Here is a 21,047-nt window from a genome sequence, read left to right as displayed (position 1 = left end):
CAGACAAAACTATCCAGACAGAAAAGTGTTACTGTGTGTGGAGAAAAGAGCACATTTCTTGAGACATCTCTGGAGATACAGTGCACCCCTTTCATAATATCATGTCCATGTTTTCAATTCTTTCAATCAGAAATCAAACAAATACTGACAACTTAGCCCTGAGCAAGCAGCTACCATAAAAAATTGCAGATCCTATGTCTAATTATTTTGTAGCTAGCAAATATAAAAAGCCAGAACCTTCATTGTTTGTAAACACTTTTGTTAACAGCCGTTTAGCCTTCATGCTTTTGTGTGTAATTTATGTTTTATCCCCTTCCCTTCAGTACTATGTTTCCACCTGCCACTAAGAGACAGTCCAGTTCAGCAGTATACTTCCAGGAAAAATATCATCTCAAGCAGGCTCATTTTGTCAGATGTAGCAGATCAGTATCCCGAGTTCTTTAGTTAATATTCATTTTAAGCTTTTAGCTCAGAATATATTTTTCTTTCCTAGTGTTGAGCTGGTGTCTACTTAAACTAGCCAGAAGGCCAAAACTTGTACACAAACCTAATCTGTTTTAGAAGCCCTTCCAAATAAAACAACAATTTGACATGTTGAGCTTGTACTGCCAAGTTGCGGGGGGGAAAAAAACCAGTTTGTCAAAACAATTATATTTTTACGTAGCCACAAGAACACTCATTCAATTCATATGACTGCCAAACTACATTGCCAAACAAGCTTAGCTCTCTTTGAGAAACAAACCATGAAGGACCAGCAGAGCAGACTTGTAAGTAGACTAGTTTTTGTCAATAGGTGGATCCTGTTTTTATCCTCTTGCTTCTACCATGCAGCCACATGATTTCTGAGAAGGGTAACAGGTATTTCTTCTGTTCTGTCTGTATCTCCTACAGCTGATGTGGACAGATGAATGAGTAGGTTTCCACAGTTTGCTACCTTTCTCTGCCCCTCTCCACTCTTTCTGCTTCATAACATTGGTTGTTTTCTCATGGTTTTCACCTTGGTATAAATATCGCACTAAAGCAGTGGAGCTGGCATTTTCTGAGAGCAGATTCCTATCAGAGGTGTCAGGAAATAAGAACATGTTTGGGGCCAGACCGCTGCAAGCCTCTTGCAGGTATGATTTGTTTAGGTGGTAGAATATCATAGTGCTGACAGTGAATGATGCTTGATGGAATAATCAGAGCTAGGAAGTCAATATTGCCAGTATCTGCTATTTATGCCTGCAGTCTCTCCCACACCCATCTTCCCTTACGGGGAAACAGGGATGAAAGTTTCAGTCTTTTAACCACACACATGTGATTGGTGCCTATGCTGTTTCACATCTGTAGTGGAGCTTGTCTTGAGTAAACTGGGGAGGTTTCTTGTTCAGGTCACGGAGAGCACATGTATCATATTGAAGGGCATGAGGGGAGGTAATAGCAGGCCCTTTCCTTCTCCAGTGAATCCATGCCAGCTCATAACTAGGGAGGTTTGTATCTGCACTGCATCCAGATCTTGTTTGGTTCCCTTCAACAAAATAGGTTCTTCCTTCCCAAAATAGGTTCTGTGTGTTGATTTCGGATCAGTCAGGCAGCAACAAAATGAGGTGACCCTTTTGTTGGGTTTTGTGCCAGTCTTGCATCTAACAAGCCTTCTTTTTTTGCCTCTACAGATCCCTGTTGGTACTGAGATTGAAGGGATGAATATCCTGGGACTGGTGCTGTTCGCTCTGGTTTTAGGAGTGGCGTTGAAAAAGCTCGGTCAGGAAGGGGAAGATCTGATTCGCTTCTTTAATTCATTCAATGAGGCAACTATGGTCTTGGTTTCCTGGATTATGTGGTAAGTGTGTGACTGCAGATAAATCTGCAGTACAATATTATGCTCAGTTCAGGAATCTCACCATTTATCCATCTCTCCAGCTTTTTCCTACCAGATCCCTCATCACAGCAAAAGTGAATGTCATGGTGTCACATAATGGGGTCTTTTCTTCTTGCTTGTGCCCTGTAATTACACAGTCATGCATAGCTTAAGGTATCAGTCTGGAACACTTCAGACGGTTGCTTAAAAATCCTCTCCAGGACTCCTTTTTGATTAATTAGTGGAAAGAAGGCTTTCTATTTCAAAGCAGCATAAGCCCATGGCTAGCTGCCATCACGTGCCTAAAGGCACTGGCCTTGAATGAATAAAGGAGATGTGAGCAAGTAAGGAGTATGGTTGTGTGAAGGCCAGAGATGTTTGTGCTTGGAGTGCAATTGCAAATGCAGTGCATAACTAAAATCATACTTGTAGCTTCAAGCCTTGATTTTTCTGTTGGTCAAAAGGTTACTTGTACTGATCTGAAAGATATCCAAGGAGATGAGAAGGTAGCCCACTCACTGGTATTGGTTTGGGAGAAACCCTGTGGAGTGCATGAATACGGACCCCCATCTGTCTATTGCATCAAAGGCTGATGGAGAACCTATGGCCCTTTGTATAGAAGGGAGGAACAGTCTCCAGGGCTATGCTCTTCATCCTATTGAAACAGTAGTGCTAGCTACTGAGTGTTTTGTCATTGTTATCAGCAGAGCCTGAGTTATACAGTGGATCTTTAAATCTCTGTTCCACTTCTAAGATCTCTTTCATTTTCTTGGGTGAAGCAGGAACTAATGTTACTAGAAGAGCAATCAACTGTTTCTTTCTTGTTTGTACTTGCTTCTCCAGAGATGCTTCTGTTTTCCATTTCACATCCCCGAGAGTAAGTATTTCCTAAGGTTGATTGTTTATTTTGTCTCCTGCCTATTAATGAGCAAATCCATTATTTCACTTACTTCCCTGGAGTCCAGACATGTTTATGGGGTGGATGTTGCTCTGACTGATCTCACAAAGCTTTTGGCACAAAAAAAAGTCTATATGTTAGGAACTGGAGCGCGCTGAACTTTCTCCAAGAAACCACCATTGGAGGAGGCAGGCACCTCTAGGAAGCAGTTCAGGCCACCTAAGCTGGGGTAGGACCAGCTTCCTGACTGGGTTTTCTGTCAGGTAGGCTGAATCTGGGTCTCAGAGCAGTATCATGGCTGTTCTTATGCAGCTGGATGGGTGTAGGCTGCTCTTCTGAAACCAACAGTACTAATACCTCACATGCAAAAATAAAAACATTCATAAGGACAACTAGCTAACAAATTAACAGTGGGACATTTCTCGCTCCCTTTCCAAAGCTGTTGGAAAAGCTGTAAGCTTACCTTAGCAGGGGTATTTTTTCTCCTTTCATTCTGCATTTTTCATTCCTACTATTTTTCTCCCTCTAAGAAGTAGAAACGTTTTAACAAAACACCTGATTTTACACAGGCAGATCTCTGTGTTAGTTGCTGTCATAAGGGATTGAAAAATTCAAAGTCACAAAGCAGCTTAAGTCTTTTACTCTTGAGTGTAATTCCTTGGACACTGAGTACTGCTAAGAGGCAGTTCTTGTATTCAGCTGATTACAGTGCTAACACTTCAAGCCAATCAGTTGGTATATAATCCTTTACTTTGTGGATTATTGGGACCACAGCTGACTCTTAACACTGCAGTGCACCGTAGCCCTTACTTGTTCTCTTTCCTTCCTTAAGGCTCTTGTGTTGTCCTGGTATTTATTCAAAATCTGTCAAGCTACACGTACTTCCCAAAGGATACTTTGGAATGGCCAAAATCATACTACAAGAGAAAAGGCAGCTTGAGCTCATATCTGGTCCCATTCAACAGCCACTCTCGTGTTTAGCAGCACTTTGGTCTCAACTTTCAGTTCCTTCCTCTCCATCCTCCCTCTTCGAGGGGAGGGATCCAGTCTCAGCTCTGAATCTAGTGTTCATGTTTGCAGAGCTTGTGCAGGACTGGGGCTCAGCTACATATAGCTAATCGGGGTGCTCAGAAAGGTAGTTCAAAGACAGTATGTTGCAGAATTGGCAGAGGCTAAGTGGGGAAGGTTCAGCAGGCCCCCTAGAGATTTGGCCAAGGGAGGGCAGAGAGAGGGTGCTCACATTGATCTGGGACATAAGGAGGTGCTCTGTGGACAGAACAGAGGAGCTGCAGAAGCACTGAGGGTGAGGCAGGCTAGGAAGAAGTGAGTGATGTGGGCAACCTTAAGGCTTGCCCACCTTTCCAAACCTTTGCATGCTTAACCAAACCTTCTGAAGTTTGTCCTGACTCCACAGATCAGCTTCTCTGAACATGGGCATTGGATTGGAGGGGACAGTGGGAGAAAAAACTTTATTTCTGAGATGTACAGGCAGATCTTTTGTAATCACGTGCGTGCCTGGGGCAGGGTATTGGGGAGCTGGGTGATCTTTTAGTATTTCTTAATCTTAGAAGCAGAAATTGATGGAGCGTGGACAGCATCAGCAGAGGTACTCAGACACAGACATCCCAAGTAGAGCTTTGGAGGAACTGACCCTGGGCCTGAAGTGATTCCTGTAGTTCATTTAAGTAGCTGTTCTGCTGAAGGTGCAAGGGCAATTCTGTCTTTTCACAGCTGTTCCCAGCTGCACAACTGGCACAAGAGGTGTGGTTGTGGCCCGCAGGTGGCTCTTCCCCCTTCCAAGTGTTCCTGACAAAGGAAACCTCAAACAAATGCTGACGTCGTAAGACATAGCAAGTTGCTAGATAGGAGGCATGGGAATGTACGTGTACATGACTGTTGGCTTGAGGGAAGCTCTGGAATCCTGATCATTTAACTTAGTGTTTTGTAGGCAAATAGCAGAGTTAATTGCTATCTTTCACACATGCATCAGCAGCCTTTAGCTGAGCTGTCTGGTAAGGGCGTAGCTTTTTCTTTCCTGCACTGAATATGTTGGCACCCAGTATGACTACCATTTTAATGACCTAACTTCATACTTCTTCTGGTAGTTACCACATGTGTAAGATCCTACTCTTCCACCCCTTTCTCTGCTCCAGTGACATGGTACTGGTCCTTTCTTTCCTGCCATCTGCCATCCCTTCAGCAGTGACTTTAGCTTTAGGTCTTTGCCTGCCTTCCTCCCTGATGGACTAAAAATCCACGCCAGTGTCTTGTCCTGATAGCTTCTGCCAGCATTTCTGCTTCCTGCTTGACTTCCCTTGGACACTCTCTTAGCTACCTCTTTGAGGGCCTAGGTGAACAGAGCTTTTTCAGTTTGACTGCTTGCCTTCCACCAAGCAAGAGTGTTAGAGAGGCCTTCCAAATTTGCTTAACCTGAGTGTGTGGTGAATAAGGCACTACTCTTCAGTAGGAGCAGCATATTCTTTAGAAGAATGTTATCTCCAGGACAAAAAATATCATGTTTTTCAAGGCTTTTTGTTTGTACATAATGACAGGCAATATTTCTTTACACAGGTATGTACCTATTGGCATTATGTTCCTTGTTGGGAGCAAGATTGTGGAAATGGAAGATATTGTCCTTCTGGTGACCAGTCTGGGAAAATACATCTTTGCCTCTATCCTGGGCCACTTCATCCATGGAGGAATCATTCTGCCACTTATTTATTTTGCATCCACACGCCAAAATCCATATCGTTTTCTCTTAGGACTTATCACACCACTTGCCACTGCTTTTGCCACTTGCTCCAGGTGGGTTTCTGTGCTTCTTTTGGGATTATAGCCTGGTTATATTTGTCAGTGTAAATTGGTTATATCCCAACACCAAATTGTGTTGAGTTTTAGGTGCGAATATTGTTCCTGAGATTGCAAAAGTAGACTTCTGAGCATGGAGAGTCTCACTGCTGTCAGCAGCCTGCCACACAACACATACTGATAATGAGCTGTTGAAAACAATTCCTCAAAATATCGGGACTGTAGCATGATGCCGAGTTGGAAATTTTTGGGGGAAAAAGTGAAAGTATTTGCCTGCCAGCTGTTCTTTCAATTTTAAGTAAAGTGAGGGTCAGTAGTGAGGGACTTTGTCCTGTAAAGTTTAGTTCTCTAAGTTCAGAAGGATCTGGAACAAGTTTAGACTAATTTTGCAGGAGCAAAGCAGACTTATTAGCTAGTGTAAAGGGACGTAACATTAATGATTTCAAAGATCTGGCCTGATCAGCTTTTATTTGTCATAACCCAACTATCAAGCATGTCATCTACACTTTTCTCAAGGTGCAAACACCTGATCAAATATCATAACTATATAAAATCATTTCAGGTCATCTCCAAAAGTAGATGCATGTCTGCCACAGGAGCTGAAGTACATGAAGTATGAGAGGGTTTATGAATAAAACCATGTAACTTATAATGCAAGAAATAAATCCAACAGTGATTTTTTTTTATTATTATTCGTGTGTTCATTTGAGAAGGTACTAGTACAACATTAACAGAGATTCCTCTGTTGTGTTTATATTGGCATCTATTGGTGTATTTTTGTGGTTTGAGACTTGATCATTCCACAGCCCTGTTAGGCTACATACTGTGTTAAGTCATGAGTTCTTGCTTCTGGGAGATTAGAGTCCTTATCAGCTATTTCTGGATGGAAGCAGATTATTAAATACCGCTGCTCAAGACCAACAAGGACGGTCCCTCATTGCTGTCATTACAGAGAAGGACTATAAAATGGCATCATTGTCTTGACAGTCCTGTCTGCAGCATGTTAGAAACATGAAAGTGATGAGACAGTGACTTTCCATTCAGTGCACCCTGATGCTTTGTGTTTATTTTTCCTTATTCTCTGTTTCTAGCTCAGCCACTCTCCCGTCAATGATCAAGTGTATTGAGGAGAACAATGGAGTCGACAAGAGGATCAGCAGGTTTATCCTTCCTATCGGGGCGACTGTAAACATGGATGGAGCTGCTATTTTTCAGTGCATGGCAGCTGTGTTTATCGCTCAACTGAACAATGTTGACCTCAACCCTGGGCAAATCTTCACAATTCTGTAAGTTGCTTGCTATTGCAACCACATCCTTCTGGGCCCCAAACACATTCAAGCCTGTGGTCTCTCTGTTAATAGCTAGCAGTTTGCATTCCACATCTCTGACCTAAAGCTTGCAAACTGCTATGAAACATAATTATAGGGTGATTAAAGGATGGAGTCTTTCAAGCCTTATAAGATTTGCCAGAATCTTGATTTAATAAAAGGTGGAACCTGGGAGGGGTAATTGAATTCTGAAACAGACTTTGAGCTGTTTAAAGCTGTTTCTCACATGAAATTCCTCTCCTTCCTTAAGCATCTCACTCCCCCACCCTCCACTCACCATTAAGCTGGGTAATTGAGGCATGCTGCTCTACCCAGAAAGCTATGCCTAATTCACCCTCTGGATGTCTTAGAAAATCCTCCTGCCAGCTCCTCAGTTCTTTATGTATCAATTTCATACTAAAGACTCTGCTTCTGCTTACCTCTGCCCTTCCTACCATCGCATCGCTGTCTTCCCAGGTCAGACCCATTATCATCCCCCTCCTGACTGCTTTGCTCCATTATCCCCTCCACCACCTCAGTCCTGCCTCCTTCTCTAGGACTCTCTCCCCTCCATGCCTGCAATATCGTCCCACTTCCCATATCCTATGAAGTATCATTCTCTTCACTTGCCTCCTCAAAAGTCCTGAAGTGAGGATCCTACAAGGAGTTCTAGCCCCTCACTGTGCCAAGAAGCCATAGCTGTATCCACCAGATGCCTCCTCGGGCCAGTTCCTGGCATTTTTTTACCCTCCCTGACACGGTTTTATTTCCTTCCTTATTGCATTTCCCAGTATATTGTTTGTCTATTTAAGGCAGGGCTGAGGCATTATTTTCTTTGATGGTGACCAAATTAGCCTTTCAGGTACTCAGTGAATCAGGTGTTAACACAGACCTGAGGATTATGTAGTGATAGCCCAAGGAAAACTCAGTTGCAGACTGCACACGAAAAGGTGTGTGGTCCATGTCTATAGCACATGCACCACAGGTTTCCAGCTCCTGATTTAGGGTCTGTGTTTGCAAACGAGACACAGAGAAGGGACAGTACCCTGCATGGCAAGGTTTACCTTTATACATTTGGGGCCAGGAGATGTAATGTACTCAGCATATTTGAACTGATACATGACTTGGAAATGGATATATTAGTAAGGCAGCGGGATATAGTTGTGTTGGGTTTTTTTCTGAAAAGGCAATCATGGTATTAAAAACAAAGCCATTGCCTTGGTAGCTGCTATGGATGCCTGCTGAGCAACTGTGCTCTGTACCCTTTACTTTGTATCAGCAGGCAGGAAAGGGTTTGCCTGGGAAGCAAATGATCTGTGTCCCATGCTGTAGAGTTTGTTTACAGTTCCCATAGTGGGGAAATCTGTGACGTAAGTGTAGAAGAGGAGCACTGCAGAGCTCGTGCTAACCGGGTACGCAAATTGATTTGCAGTGTGACAGCTACCGCATCCAGTGTGGGTGCAGCTGGGGTCCCAGCCGGAGGAGTCCTCACCATCGCTATCATCTTGGAGGCCATTGGACTTCCAACCAACGATCTGTCCTTGATATTAGCGGTGGACTGGATTGTGTAAGTACTTTAGGCCACACATAGCTGCTGTTGCATGACATGTAGCGTGTTCAGCTGGAAACACGGGGCAGGGTAGTCAAAGTGGCGCAGTATAAAATAAAACCCTACAAGCTATGGCTGCCTGCAGGACAGGTAACTCTTGAGAGATAATGGAAAAGGTGGTCCCTTCTCAATTAAAGCAGGTAGTATGCTAAAATCCCTCTTCAGCTTTTTTACTCAGCCTTTATTGAAATGTATTTCTTTCTGGTTTCAATTCCCTTTAGAAGGATTGTTAAAAGTTTGTTCAAGAGGGTGTTGATACTGCTGGAAATTAGTTGGACGGTAGGAGGGAAGGGGTAAAAAGGAAATTGAGTCTGAATAGTGGTGGAAAACTTTCTTGGTCACATATGTGAAGCAGTCTCCATCAGAAGCTGTTGACAGCTATTGTTTGAACTATTTTTGTAGTTCAAGACTGGTCAAAGCACCAACGCAAGTGTCACAGAGAGGTGCTGTCCATTGGCAGGGCAGGAGCACAGAGGGTTTGTGGCACTCATCACAACTGTGGCCAGTGTCATGGCTGGAACATGCTGCTGGGAGTCACAAGTTTAGTACATAGTATTACCACCTTTCCTTTCCATCTCGTGGGAAAGAGCTAAAAGGTCACGCCTTTGCTCAGCTCCTCCTCTTCTTTTCCCCTCCTTGAAAATGAGAGATTATCTCCTTGCCCAGCTCTGTTTGGAAGAGCTCATCTCACCACTTAGCATAGTTATGTCCTTGTTAAGGCCTAAATTTACCTTCTGTAGTACCTAAATTAGATTAAGGAAAGCCTAGAAAATTTTTTTTGCTCTAAGTATTGGGGACCCAGCCACAAGTGCATGATAAAGTATAAATGCGGGTGATCTCTTGTAGCTTAGATGAGCCTCGTGGAAAAGGGTGTCTCTGCTTTTCCTCGAGCAAGCATCTAAGCACTCATGAACTACAGCACGCTTAGAGTTTAAATGCTAGTGAAGTAAGCATGATCTGATAATTTAAAAGTATAATCTGCTTTCAAGCCATCTGGTTGAAGCTGGGTAGTGGGCTGAAATCACTGGTCAGTATGGGTCAAGCGATCTGAATTCCATTGGGTTTCTTTTCCAGTTGATGGGTTTCTGGGCATTTCCTGGTTTAGACTGTACATAATCCCCCTGCATTGCTTTTTGGAAATACCAGCCTCTCTGTATAGATGGTGTACTTCCACAGCAGATGTGGAAATTAGGATGCCCAAGGGCAGTCTTGAATTCTGGAGGCTGGGGAAGAAGGCAGCTGTATTATTTCCTTCCCTTCCCACACCACATGTGTCTGTGGAGCATAATCTTATTCCTGTGGCTTCATTAGGGCCATCAAACTCTTTCTTGCTGTCACCTCTTGGGGACCATCCACCTCCAAAGGACAGGAGAGACAGGCAAAGCAGTGGCTAGCCCTTTGTATCCCATCTTCCTAAGGTATTACAGTAGTAGCTGTGTGTTCCACAAGCTGTACTTGCAAGTGCTTGGAGGCAAGTGTGAAAAGCTTGCCTTTCCTTTCACTCTGGGCTGGCCTCAGCCTGTGTCGTGCTGGCTGTCTTCATTTCAAAATATGTAGCATCCCTCTGTGGTCAACACTGTTGTTCTAATCAAGGAATTCAGCCTTGTGGTAACAAAAGGGGGAAGGAAGGAGGGAAGAGTCCCGTGTCTTGTTTTAATGCCAGCCGTTTAATTACCAGAGAGAACCACAGTGACAAGTTGAGCACATGTTGAAGTTAGGCTGCAGAATGACTAACAGAAGTCTTAAAAGGCATGTGAAGAAGTTCTTCTTTATGACCCATAAATCTCCATTAGACCCTTGGACACAGTAGTTTTGTGCTGTAGGACCAAAGGTTAGGACGGGTGCTACTAGCAAAAAATCCAGAGAGCACAGTCACTCTGCCTGCTTTTGGAAGGACCCCTTAAGTAGGTGTTTGGGTTAAGATATGAGTCTCTATAGTTAAAAAGAGCTCAGAACTCGCATTTGAAAAATGCTGGCCTGGGGAAGGGGAAGAGGATGGAGGTGGGCTGGGAAAAGAAGGATGCCTGAGAAAGAGTAGTACCATTGCTGCACCCCACTGAGAGACCAGAACCAGTCAATAGTAATGGTTGGGCTGACCTTAAACCAGCTGCAGTGCACATTTTTAGTTCTGAAATGGTGATGATAATTCTGTGGAAAATATCTATGGTAATAACATCTCCCTTGTCTAGCTCCACTGATGTTAGTGGATCAGCAGGGGTGAATCAGCTCCCCTTATTGTATTGTAACTCTCTTAAGCTAAAAGCCTGCTGCTTTGTTTTTTGTTTCTTATCTTAACCAGGGACCGAACCACCACAGTTGTGAATGTGGAAGGGGATGCCCTAGGAGCGGGCATCCTTAATTACCTGAATGAAAAAGAAAAGAAAGACAAAGAGCAGGAGCTGAAGGAAGTCAAAGTAGAAGCAGTTGCTAACAGCAAGTCTGAAGGGGAAACATCACCTTTGGTAACCCACAAAAACCAGGTTTCCAACACAACCAGTACAGCAGATCCTGAATCCAAGGAATCAGTACTGTGAACTAGAGTCCATTCATCAACACACGTCCTAGAGGTGGACCGGGGACTTGTTAACGCACCTAGACGTTTGCAGTGCTAACAAGGGCTGGATGGCTCTTGAAAGTTTTCCGTTCCAGTCTGTTTTGAAATACGCTGGCCTGGGGCAGGGGAGGGAGGTGGAGTGGGCAGAGAAGGGGTGTTGAGAAAGAACACTCGCTTTATAGTAGCATTTTAATAATTCATATATATACATGCTTATGTGTTGCACGTGCACACACATATACATGTATGTGAAAACAATGCCATTGAGACTTCTGGTTTAACAGGACTTCTGTTAGTAAAGGTTCATATGGGTTGGAGATGAGGAAGTAGACAAACCCAGTATGTGCGTATTGTAGGGAAAAATTAGTAAGCTTGTTGTGCTGCCGTTCAAATGGACATGCAGTCTAGAAACTCCAGAGTGGGTGAAAATGTTGCTTAAATTTAGTTTCTGTCCTGGAAACGCTTACCGACAATTACAGACACAATATGAAGCAACATTTTTCTCCCACTCCCCTTCCTCTCCTGTTCTCTGATCCCTTACAAATGTTAAATATATCCTGAAAACTAGCTTTTTCTTTTTTTTTTTTATTTTTTGTTTCATATCTGAATTAATAGATTTTAGGGGTCCACCCCTTGTTCCATTCCCCCACTACACTGCAGCTCATAGCAGCTTTCCTACCTTTTGGTGAGTAACTCCCAAACTTTGGGACCAAACATAGAAGATCTTTGTGCAGATCAAGGACTGGTTTTCTTCTTTCCTCTAACCAAGCTGTTAAGGAAAAATCCAGAGGAAACACAAATTTTGTTAAAGTAATCCCTTTGGGGCTGAAAAAAATGTAGAGTCTGTTCCAGCATAAATACATCTGAAAGAGGCTTGCCTGTGACAACATCAAGAAATCAAGAAGTCAGTTCCCTTCATGAAAACACGCATGCTCCTTTGCTAGCACGCCATGTCCTGCTCATGTTTATTTAATGGGTCAGTCCAAACAAGTTAAGTCATATCTCTCTTCCAGCAAAATTGAACAGGGGAGGAAAAAATCTGAACACACATCATGTGGGAACTGACGGCAGGCAAGTCTGAGTGTTGGTTTGAAAGGGGAAGAGAAGAGTTGAGTTTATAACCCTGTGTAGTTCAGTGATCTCTGTGTGTTGGGACAGCTGCATACCTGTTCCTGCTAGGAGTTTGGTCCTACTATAAACGTCCTTCTGGCAGCAGCTTACATTTAGTAATTCTGGGTGGTGCTGGGCCTGGGTAATGCTTACTGGCAGATGGTAACCTTTGCTTGAGGCTGAGCCAAATGCTTCTGGATTCTGACTCTACCTTTCTTCCTTTACAACATACTTCCTGAATTTGCACCCCAAACCTGAACAAAGTCCGGCAAACTCATTGCAAAGATCCTGTTGACTTATCTTGGCTTTTTGGACAGCAAATAATTACAAAATTATGGCTGTGCATATGCCAAGATTTGCCTGGACTTGTGACGTTTTCCCTTGGCTACTTTAGCAAGATGATTGCATATGGTCAGTCTCCACACTTTTAATTCAGCAATATATATTTACACTTAGCTTTGATATAAAGTAATGCTAAGTCTCCCTTTTTCTTTCTCCTCTCTTGCTTCAGAGGAAGCTATCTTGGAAAGATATCCAGTTGCTGATGTGTATGTTCACGGCACTAGGAAGAGGCAGCTCCAATTTCATAGCAGCAGCAGCCTTCATTTGCAAAGCATCCTTCCTGGTGAAGGGACACAATGAGTTTTGCAAAAAGCGCTCAGAATGAGATGTGGCTACCTCTGAGGGAAAACACAGTGAGTGCGTCATTACTGGCTGTTTAACCGTGTGCAGCAGAGCTATGCAAACAATCAAAGTAGGAAAGCATTAGTCAGCCCACTGAGAAACTGCAGGTGGAGTTTCTTTTTAACCAGTTTATTTATAACCATGTCCACAAAATTTGGTCATTCCTTGGCTTGTCTTCAAAATGGAAGGAGACAAACACAATTCTCTAGGGACATCCTTTGCCCTGTATTTATTACTTCATTTTTAGCAGATCAAGACCCACTGAAACTTTGCGTTTCCTCCCATTAGAATCATCCCAACTCCTTTCAACTCAGGAAGCCAAAAGCGCACTTTGTAGCTGACAATGAAAGTCAACAAATAAGAGGTGTTTTGAAAAATGTTAGAGGTTTGAAAAAATGGTTCTCAACAAAACCTTTTTTCTTTTTTTAAACAAGTGTAAGTATTTCTTTGGAAAATCTGAATGCACCAGAACCCCAAATACTTTGATTTTGAAGCAGTTATATGGATGTCTCAAGGAAGCTGAAAATCATGACTGTTCCCTGTGGGCTGGGTTCTGTAGTTGCATTTTATCCTCCATCAGACATTTGGCCCCCCTGGTGCTCTTCTTCACCATGACACATGCAGCTGGGATCAGGACATGAGAGCAGGCAGCATTCAAATGACAATTCCCATGAACCATCACAGCAACCACAGGTAAAAGTTCTCACCTGGGCAAGTCCAAAGGCTGGGCTTCCTTGCAGGCAGCACCTTGCCATTGTATTGATCTTTCTTCCCTGTGGTGCTGCAGCTTGAATGCACCCTGTCCTTGTAGCAGTGTGCCATAGGCTGTGGCACATTCTTTCTGACAGTAGATCCCAGGAAATCATAGAATCATAGAATGGTTTGGGTTGGAAGGCACCTTAAAGATCATCTAGTTCTAACCCCCCTGCCATGGGCAGGGACACCTTCCACTAGATCAGGTTGCTCAAAGCCCCATCCAACCTGGCCTTGAACACTTCCAGGGATGGGGCATCCACAACCTCTCTGGGCAACCTGTTCCAGTGCCTCACCACCCTCACAGTAAAGAATTCCTTCCTAATACCTAATCTAAATCTACCCTCTTTCAGTTTAAAACTGTTACCACTTGACCTATCACTACACTCCCTGTTAAAGCATTGCCCCAAACTTTCCTGTAGGCCCCCTTTAAGTGCTGGAAGGCTGCTATAAAGTCTCCCCAGAGCCTTCTCTTCTCCAGGCTGAACAGCCCCAACTCTCTCAGCCTGTCTTCATAGGAGAGGTGCTCCAGCCCCCTGATCATCTTCATGGCCCCCCTCTGGACCCGCTGGAGCAGGTCCATGTCTTTCTTATGTTGGGGGCCCCAGAGCTGAATGCAGTACCCTAGGTGGGGTCTCATGAGAGTGGAGTAGAGGGGCAGAAACACCTCCCTCGACGCTGGTCACACTTCTTTTGATGCAGCCCAGAATGCGACTGGCTTTCTGGGCTGCGAGTGCCCATTGCTGGCTCATGTTCAGTTTTTCATCCACTAATTCCCCCAAGTCCTTCTCCTCAGGCCTGCTCTCAATCCACTCATCGCCCAGCCTGTATTTGTGCTTGGGATTGCCCTGACCTACGTGCAGGACCTTGCACTTGGCCTTGTTGAACTTCATGAAGTTCAGCCCACCTCTCAAGCCTGTCAAGGTCCCTGTGGATGGCATCCCTTCCCTCCAGGAAATGGTAAATTAAAGCCAATACCTCAGAGTCTTCTTACTATTTTCCAATAGCAATGCGGAAGCTCAGAGTCTTTGCTAAAGAACTCCTCTCCCAGTCCCCACTAGTGGATTGCCACATTTTGCATCAATGTGAATGTCTAGTCCCATATAAAGCTTGTTAGAGCAGTCAAATTTAAGGTGGTCAAATCATTCTCGTAGCAGGAATTTAACCAAGGAAATCTAACACTCCCTCTCCTGGAAACAGGTGCCATAGGGTTTATATGAACCATGAGTATTCGGGTCTTAACCTGCCAGAAATCTGTAATCTTACAGAAGCCCTACTTTAGACTTACAAAGGTGCCAGTTCTTTTGTTGTTCATGCACAGCAAGAGGGATCCCAGAGTTTTCCATAGAAGCAGGAATGCTGGGTAACTACTGCTTGTCAGAACATCTTCTTCATCTTTTCTCTATCATCTGTGTCAGAAATGACATTTCTTGTTTTTCCGTGATGTTCCCATTCCTCACGATGGCCATGCCGCATCTTCTAGGGCTTTCCACCTGGATTCAGATTTTTTTTCTTAAGGTACAAATGTAAAAGATCCAATATTACGCTCTCTCAGACTGTAAAAAATTTGGCACATTCCAACAACTGCCCTTTTAACAACGTGAATCCTGATCGAAAGCACGATGAGATAGAAGACTTGCCATTTGCTTCAAGTGGTCAAGGTCTTCAGGTAAGGCTACTGGGAGAAAAATGAAAGGGCTGTTGGAGGATGTGCATTTTAGATGCTGTCCTTGACCTTCAGTGCAATGTGTTACACTGGGAGCTTCCTATTTCAAGTCCCTGTGCAGCCTCACTCCAAGAGGCTGTGAGCTGAGAAGGTGCTCAGCAGCAGTGCAGGTGCAGCTGGTAGTACCTGCTCTGCTCTCACCCAGGCACTCCATGAATCTGCTGCTGGTGTAGTACTTAACTCCAGTGTTTCTTGAGTGGACATATGTTTATGTTCTCCCAACATGACTGTAAACTGGAAACCTTTAGTCAGTTGCTTTTTCTCTCAAGAGGAAATAAATTCTATCTAGAAAACACTGTTTTTCTTTTTGGTTTTAGTCTTTTTTTGAAGGTACAAATTCTCTTCTTAAGAAACCAGGCTACAAATAGCTCACGTCCTACCTTCTAGTACCGCGATTGCTTTTTGGGAGAAAGATATGGGAATATGGAAGAGAAGAGTCTGCAAGCCTTTGGCATATGCAACCGTGTTTTGTCTCTGATGCCATTTATTCTTCCACTTTTACCTTCTCTTTTTTCAGTGAAGTTTCTTTGACTGTTTTGGACCATGTTCTATTTCTTCTTCTCCAGGATTGGCTTTCCACTCCATGCTTTATCCGTCACTGCCTGATCTCACCCCATTTCCTGGAATGCCCTGTGCTGTTTTTATGTATCAGTGGCTCAGGTATAAATGGGAGAGTGGACAAAGTTTTGAGGGCTCCAGCTGGTCCCTGGGAAAGTAGTTTGCATTCTGCCTTGCTCATGTCCTTAACTCACCAGAGGTTTGTGAGACAGTAATTTAAAGAGTTGCTCTGAGTGTGCGGAGCATTATCTGTCTGTCATCCTGAGAAAGGTGCTTATTCCATGCTGTGAGATGTGGCTATGGATGCCTGAAAAGCTGTAGTGAGCGATGAAGGATGCTAGCACTTGGCTGCTATTAGGATATTTTCAGTAAAGACCCATTATTCCCAGTAACTGAGCTTTATCTCGGCTGGTGTGTTGGTAATTGCACTACAAGATTCAGTAATTGCAAAGGACTTTAAACCCTTCTGGGGATGTCTCTTGCAGTCAGGGTGTTTTTTGTGTTGAGAACAGACTAGGGCCAAACCCAGGTCTTCCCCTGCAGGGATGTTACAAACAGGACCATGTGCTTCGGATATAACAGAAATGTGGAGTCAACCAAAGTACCAAATGAGTTGGTGAAACAACTTCTGCTTTGTCTTTTCTGGGCAGCCCTGTTACTGCGTGTAGAGGCAATGCCCTGAGCTGGAGGTGGTGAGAGGTTGAGGGGACAGTATGAGGGCAGTATGTGCTTGCTCTGTTCCTATACTCTTCCCTGGGCATTTGCTGTGGCCAGTGCCAGAGATGCACATGACATAGTGTCACCATTCTTAGACTTATTCTCCTGTGCTTCCTCCGTATTTTACAGCAGGAATAATAAAAACTGAGGCATTTAGGCAGTTCCTCTTTCAGTCAAGTCAAGTGGCAGCTCATAATCACTCACTGTGATGGACTCACAGACCTGCCTGTAATGACTGATGAACAGCACCAAATTAGGCAGGTCACATAAATCCTCTGCCTGTGCTTTCTTTTCTGTAAATTAAGTTTACAGATACTTACCAGTCTCTCACAGGCAATAGTGTGGAGGATAGTAAGTCACAGTGTTTGGAAAGCACTCTTAAGACATAGAGCATTAAATCTTAAGTAATAATGAACTTTTCAAAAATCTGAAAGGAATCAAATAGTTAAAGTGTGCATCATGAAGTCAGAGTTGCATTGTTCTAGAGTATGAATGACTGTGTGATGGAAAGGAGATCCAGCATATGCATTTGCTGGACTAACTCAGGGGAAGCGGGGGAGCTAGTGCCAGTGTGAGTTGCATTTCAAAAAGTGGATGTGATTTAGTCAAGGGAGACACAGTGCACTGTTACATCTGCCTTCTTCCGTGTCCACCTGGCATGCCATGAAAGCTTAGGTTCAGGTAAATGAACAGACTTCACCATGGATTCAACGTCTAAACTAGGAGTCTTGACAGGTTAGTTTCTGTCTCATTGCAATGGAAGAAGGAGCTTTTCAGCTAAAAGAACAAGTTGTCTTGTTGGCAGTATGGGTGAAAAAGGTGGAGAAAAAGAAGGAAGAGCCAGAGGGTTGCAGGGGGAGCATCACAGAAGACAGGGTAAGCAAGTGGATAAAGAAGCTAAGACCTGAAGGAAGTATCTTTTCCTTGGTGTTTTGATACAGATAGCATCAAAAGACTGCAGGCATTTGTCCAGCATGTGGCAGAGACTGATGCAAATCCCTGCCCGCTGACTGGCCAGGATTTGCAGGGAGAGGCAGACGCCAAGTGCTGATGTTTCTGAAGCCCGTCGTCACTGAGCAACAATGAAGCATGCAGTGTGCCAGCATGGAGCTCTGATAAGCTGCTTCTGGCTGCTAACCATGACCACAGAGAAATAACAGTACAGTTCTGGATCAGGGATTGACCCACATTCCTCCTTGCAGGATAGCTAGGACAAACGCTCCTCAGATAAATGCATGGTAGCCATTATTCTCTGAGGACAAAGAAGACCTTGTTATCTATGCGAGCATATTGATGAAAGCCATGTTCATTTGCTGCTTCAGTTTCAGGGAGGAGGGAAAAGGGTATGACAAATGATCTGAAACTTTTTCCAGACATTGGGCAACACGTTGAGACAGTTGCCACTGAATATTTTAAGTCTGACAAGAAGTGATCAAGAGCCTTATTTGGCTTCTGTAGCTCTCTGTCTTGACATCTAAGCACCGGCTTGGGGAGTTAATGTTAACACAGTATTCATTCTCCGCATGGGGTCTTTACAGACATTTGTGACCAGCAGGCACCATTTCACAGCTGCAGAAGTGAATGCATGCAGAAAAAGGTGAAAGAATGCTTTCTCGAGTCACGCAACGAGTTGCCAAGCAGGCTAGGAGCAGATCTCGAATCCTGAAGCCGAGTTCATTGTTAGCTAACAACTATCACTTCACTAAAAAAATTATCATCTGGGGGTTTATAAATATATTTGAGTATTGATACCATAGTAGTAATAGTATGTTACTGCAGGATGATCACTTCTCTTTTTGGAGGAATGGAAGGGGAAAAGTGTAGATGTAGGAAAGTTATCTTCCCTCTAGGATGGATTTTTTTAATAGAAAAGGAAAAAGGAAATCTCTTTCATTCAAGAGTTCATGGTATGGTTACTTACTAAATTCTATCTGAGTGTCAGCAGATATATCCTCAAGAGCTATGAAATCTCATTTGGATTTAACCATTCATCTCACTGCCAGCAGGAGGTGAGGACTGTGGACATTCCAGCAGGCCAACTGCTCTTACTTGAAGTCCTGCTCAAGAAACATTTATACTTGTCTTTCTCAAGGCCACAGATGCTGTTTGCAAGGCAAGCAGGCCTACCGACAGGGACCAGTGTGAGGAAATAAATTTTGAGTCAACCCTGTTGTAATGTGAAGTTAATGGTGTGGTTTTAAGCCACAGAGACCAAGAAATTTGGTATTTAGATGTTCCTTAGGATAGCTTTCGTTTGCTCCTTCTGGTAACAACACTGAGAAAGTAATACCCTTGCTTTGCAAGCATGTAGTTAAGTAACCGGAGCTAAACTGCATATGGCATGTCAGTGCAACTTAAGTTAATTGCAGTTACATGTTGCAGAAAGAAATTACCAGGGGAAATCTTCTCTGAAGGAAACTGTTTACACATGCCTGAATCCCCCTGGATTACATTCCCACAGAAAGAATTGTACTTAACTATTAAAAATACTCCAGATATTAACTGGTTTGGATTGTAGCTTTTTTAAGAACCAGAAAGAATGCCACAAAATGGACAGGCTAGGGCCTTCAGTGGTGTGTATTAATGTAATTTCCTGAGCTTTCAGTGGCCTGTGGACTTCTAATGGAGATGATACCTCCTTAGCAGCATAGGGGTTTGGTCTGGTCCTCTTAAGACGATCATGTTCATTAAAGCAGCAGTAACGGAAGATTTTTAAAAATTGTTGGCTATAACTAGAGGCATTTTACGTGCTCACAGTATTCTTATGACATGGTGCCTCCCACAAGAAAAATGTGTTTTCTAGATGGTCAGTGTTGATGGAGAAGCTTCCTAATTTTTTGATCGGTTTTCCTTCTCTGTATCTCTCTTGCAGAGTATGCTGTGGTCCTTGGAGTCTCCCCAGACCCCATCAGGACCAGGCTCCTACGGTACATAGATTAAACTTAAAGATATTCTAGTCCCATGTGAGGACACAGACTGTCTTACATTCTGTTATGAGGGGATGAAGATGTAGCTTCAACTTTGGAGGAGGGGCTGGGCTGAAGAAAACCCTTCTTCATTAAGGCAATACCTTAACGACATTTTACACTTAAGTCAAATAATTGTGACCAAGCTAGCCCAGCCCTGGCTGCCTCCCTGCTCTGCCCCACAATAGATGCTCTGTTGACATCACTTCCCTGTAATGTCTAGTGTGGAGGTAATGTGTTTGCCATCCCTGAATATTCCAATCTTTTAAAAATATAGTCTTATTTAGACTTTTTCTGTTACTACCCTGGCTACACTTTTGTAAGGTCATCCACAAAGCACATGCTGTATGGGATGGAGACCATGCACAGCACTACTAATAGCTGAGCATACCTCTGCTAATGGGAGATGAGCCTTTTTTCCTGAATTGCTTCTTGGTTATAGCAAACTGAGACTGACTCACTCACGCTTTATGAGGGTGAAGATACTGATTAGATTTTGATTAATCCCTTTAGATTCAGGGACAGCAGGACCACCCCTAAGACACAAGGTGTCTCCTTCTGTAGCAGAGGTATGCAATCTGCCTTATTATCCTTAAAGGTGCCTTGTCCTGCTTCCCTTCAGGACAAATTCCAAGTTGCTGTTTGGCTTTTGAATATAACTATGCACCAAAGGTGAGAGACTCCATTATCCCTGGAGACAGGAGGGAGAACATGATCTCCTGGTGTGGGACAAGGAAAGTGAGTTTCTTTTCTTTATCCTGTAAGGTCTCTGTCAGCAATCCTGCCTCTGATGTGTGTATGCGCATGTGTGCTTTTACTTCTACATGAGCACAAATTGCTCTAATTAGGAGGGAGGATTCTTGTATTTTTATATGCTAAGCCATTTGATTAATTACTTTAATAAAATGACAGACAGATGAACTCTGAAATTCACTGCCATCTGCTCCAGTACAATCCAGTATCACCGATACAAAGGTATCTGCCTTCAGATAAAACCTAGTGCTTAGAGTAACCACTCTGTTAAGTAAGTACTTGTGCCATGTGGTTGTGTTGATCCTCGTGAACATCTGTAACTGTTCCTCTTTTAAAGCTATGGGTTTGATCCATGTGACTCTGTATCAGCCTTTTTGTTATCTACTAAGAACAGATGTACATGCACATATGCAAAAAAAGACCATATTGCTGTGTCTGGGGGTGTGTGACCCTGGGGTAGCTATTACAGGTGTTTGTTGTGTTGTGTACCCTTCGGCGTAAAAACTCTCCCTGCCTGCCTGGGGAGAAAACAGTCCTGTGGCTCAGGTTGAGATAGTTTGTTGTATTAGGAGGGTGACACAATAGGATGCTCTCTCTCTTTTTCCCTTCTCTCATGGAAATGTATATTTGTTCTCTCTTTGTGTAGCTTCTCAATCTGAAATAAAAATCACCCCAAATAGAATTCACGTTTCCATCTTTGTTTTGAGAATACCTAGCCTTTTAGCTGGATCAACCTTGCATAGGCAACTGGGCGTCTTGCTGGACCA

The 21,047-nt window shown here is 43.5% G+C and overlaps 1 protein-coding gene across 1 annotated transcript in view; it reads left to right on the top strand.

Annotated features, from left to right (window-relative positions):
• The window catches only part of SLC1A4 (solute carrier family 1 member 4), a 37,413-nt gene extending 16,451 nt beyond the window's left edge, over window positions 1–20,962 (top strand). The window contains exons 4-8 of the mRNA XM_052784191.1: window positions 1,653–1,819; window positions 5,307–5,540; window positions 6,635–6,829; window positions 8,283–8,417; window positions 10,759–20,962. Coding sequence (XP_052640151.1) covers window positions 1,653–1,819; window positions 5,307–5,540; window positions 6,635–6,829; window positions 8,283–8,417; window positions 10,759–10,993 — 966 coding nt within the window. The 3' untranslated portion in view covers window positions 10,994–20,962. The remainder of the gene's footprint in view (window positions 1–1,652; window positions 1,820–5,306; window positions 5,541–6,634; window positions 6,830–8,282; window positions 8,418–10,758) is intronic.
• Window positions 20,963–21,047: the final 85 nt, after the last annotated feature.

This window comes from Harpia harpyja, chromosome 4 (genome assembly GCF_026419915.1).
Source record: "Harpia harpyja isolate bHarHar1 chromosome 4, bHarHar1 primary haplotype, whole genome shotgun sequence".
Taxonomy (NCBI): domain Eukaryota; kingdom Metazoa; phylum Chordata; class Aves; order Accipitriformes; family Accipitridae; genus Harpia; species Harpia harpyja.
This window is presented reverse-complemented; position numbering and strand designations above follow the sequence as displayed.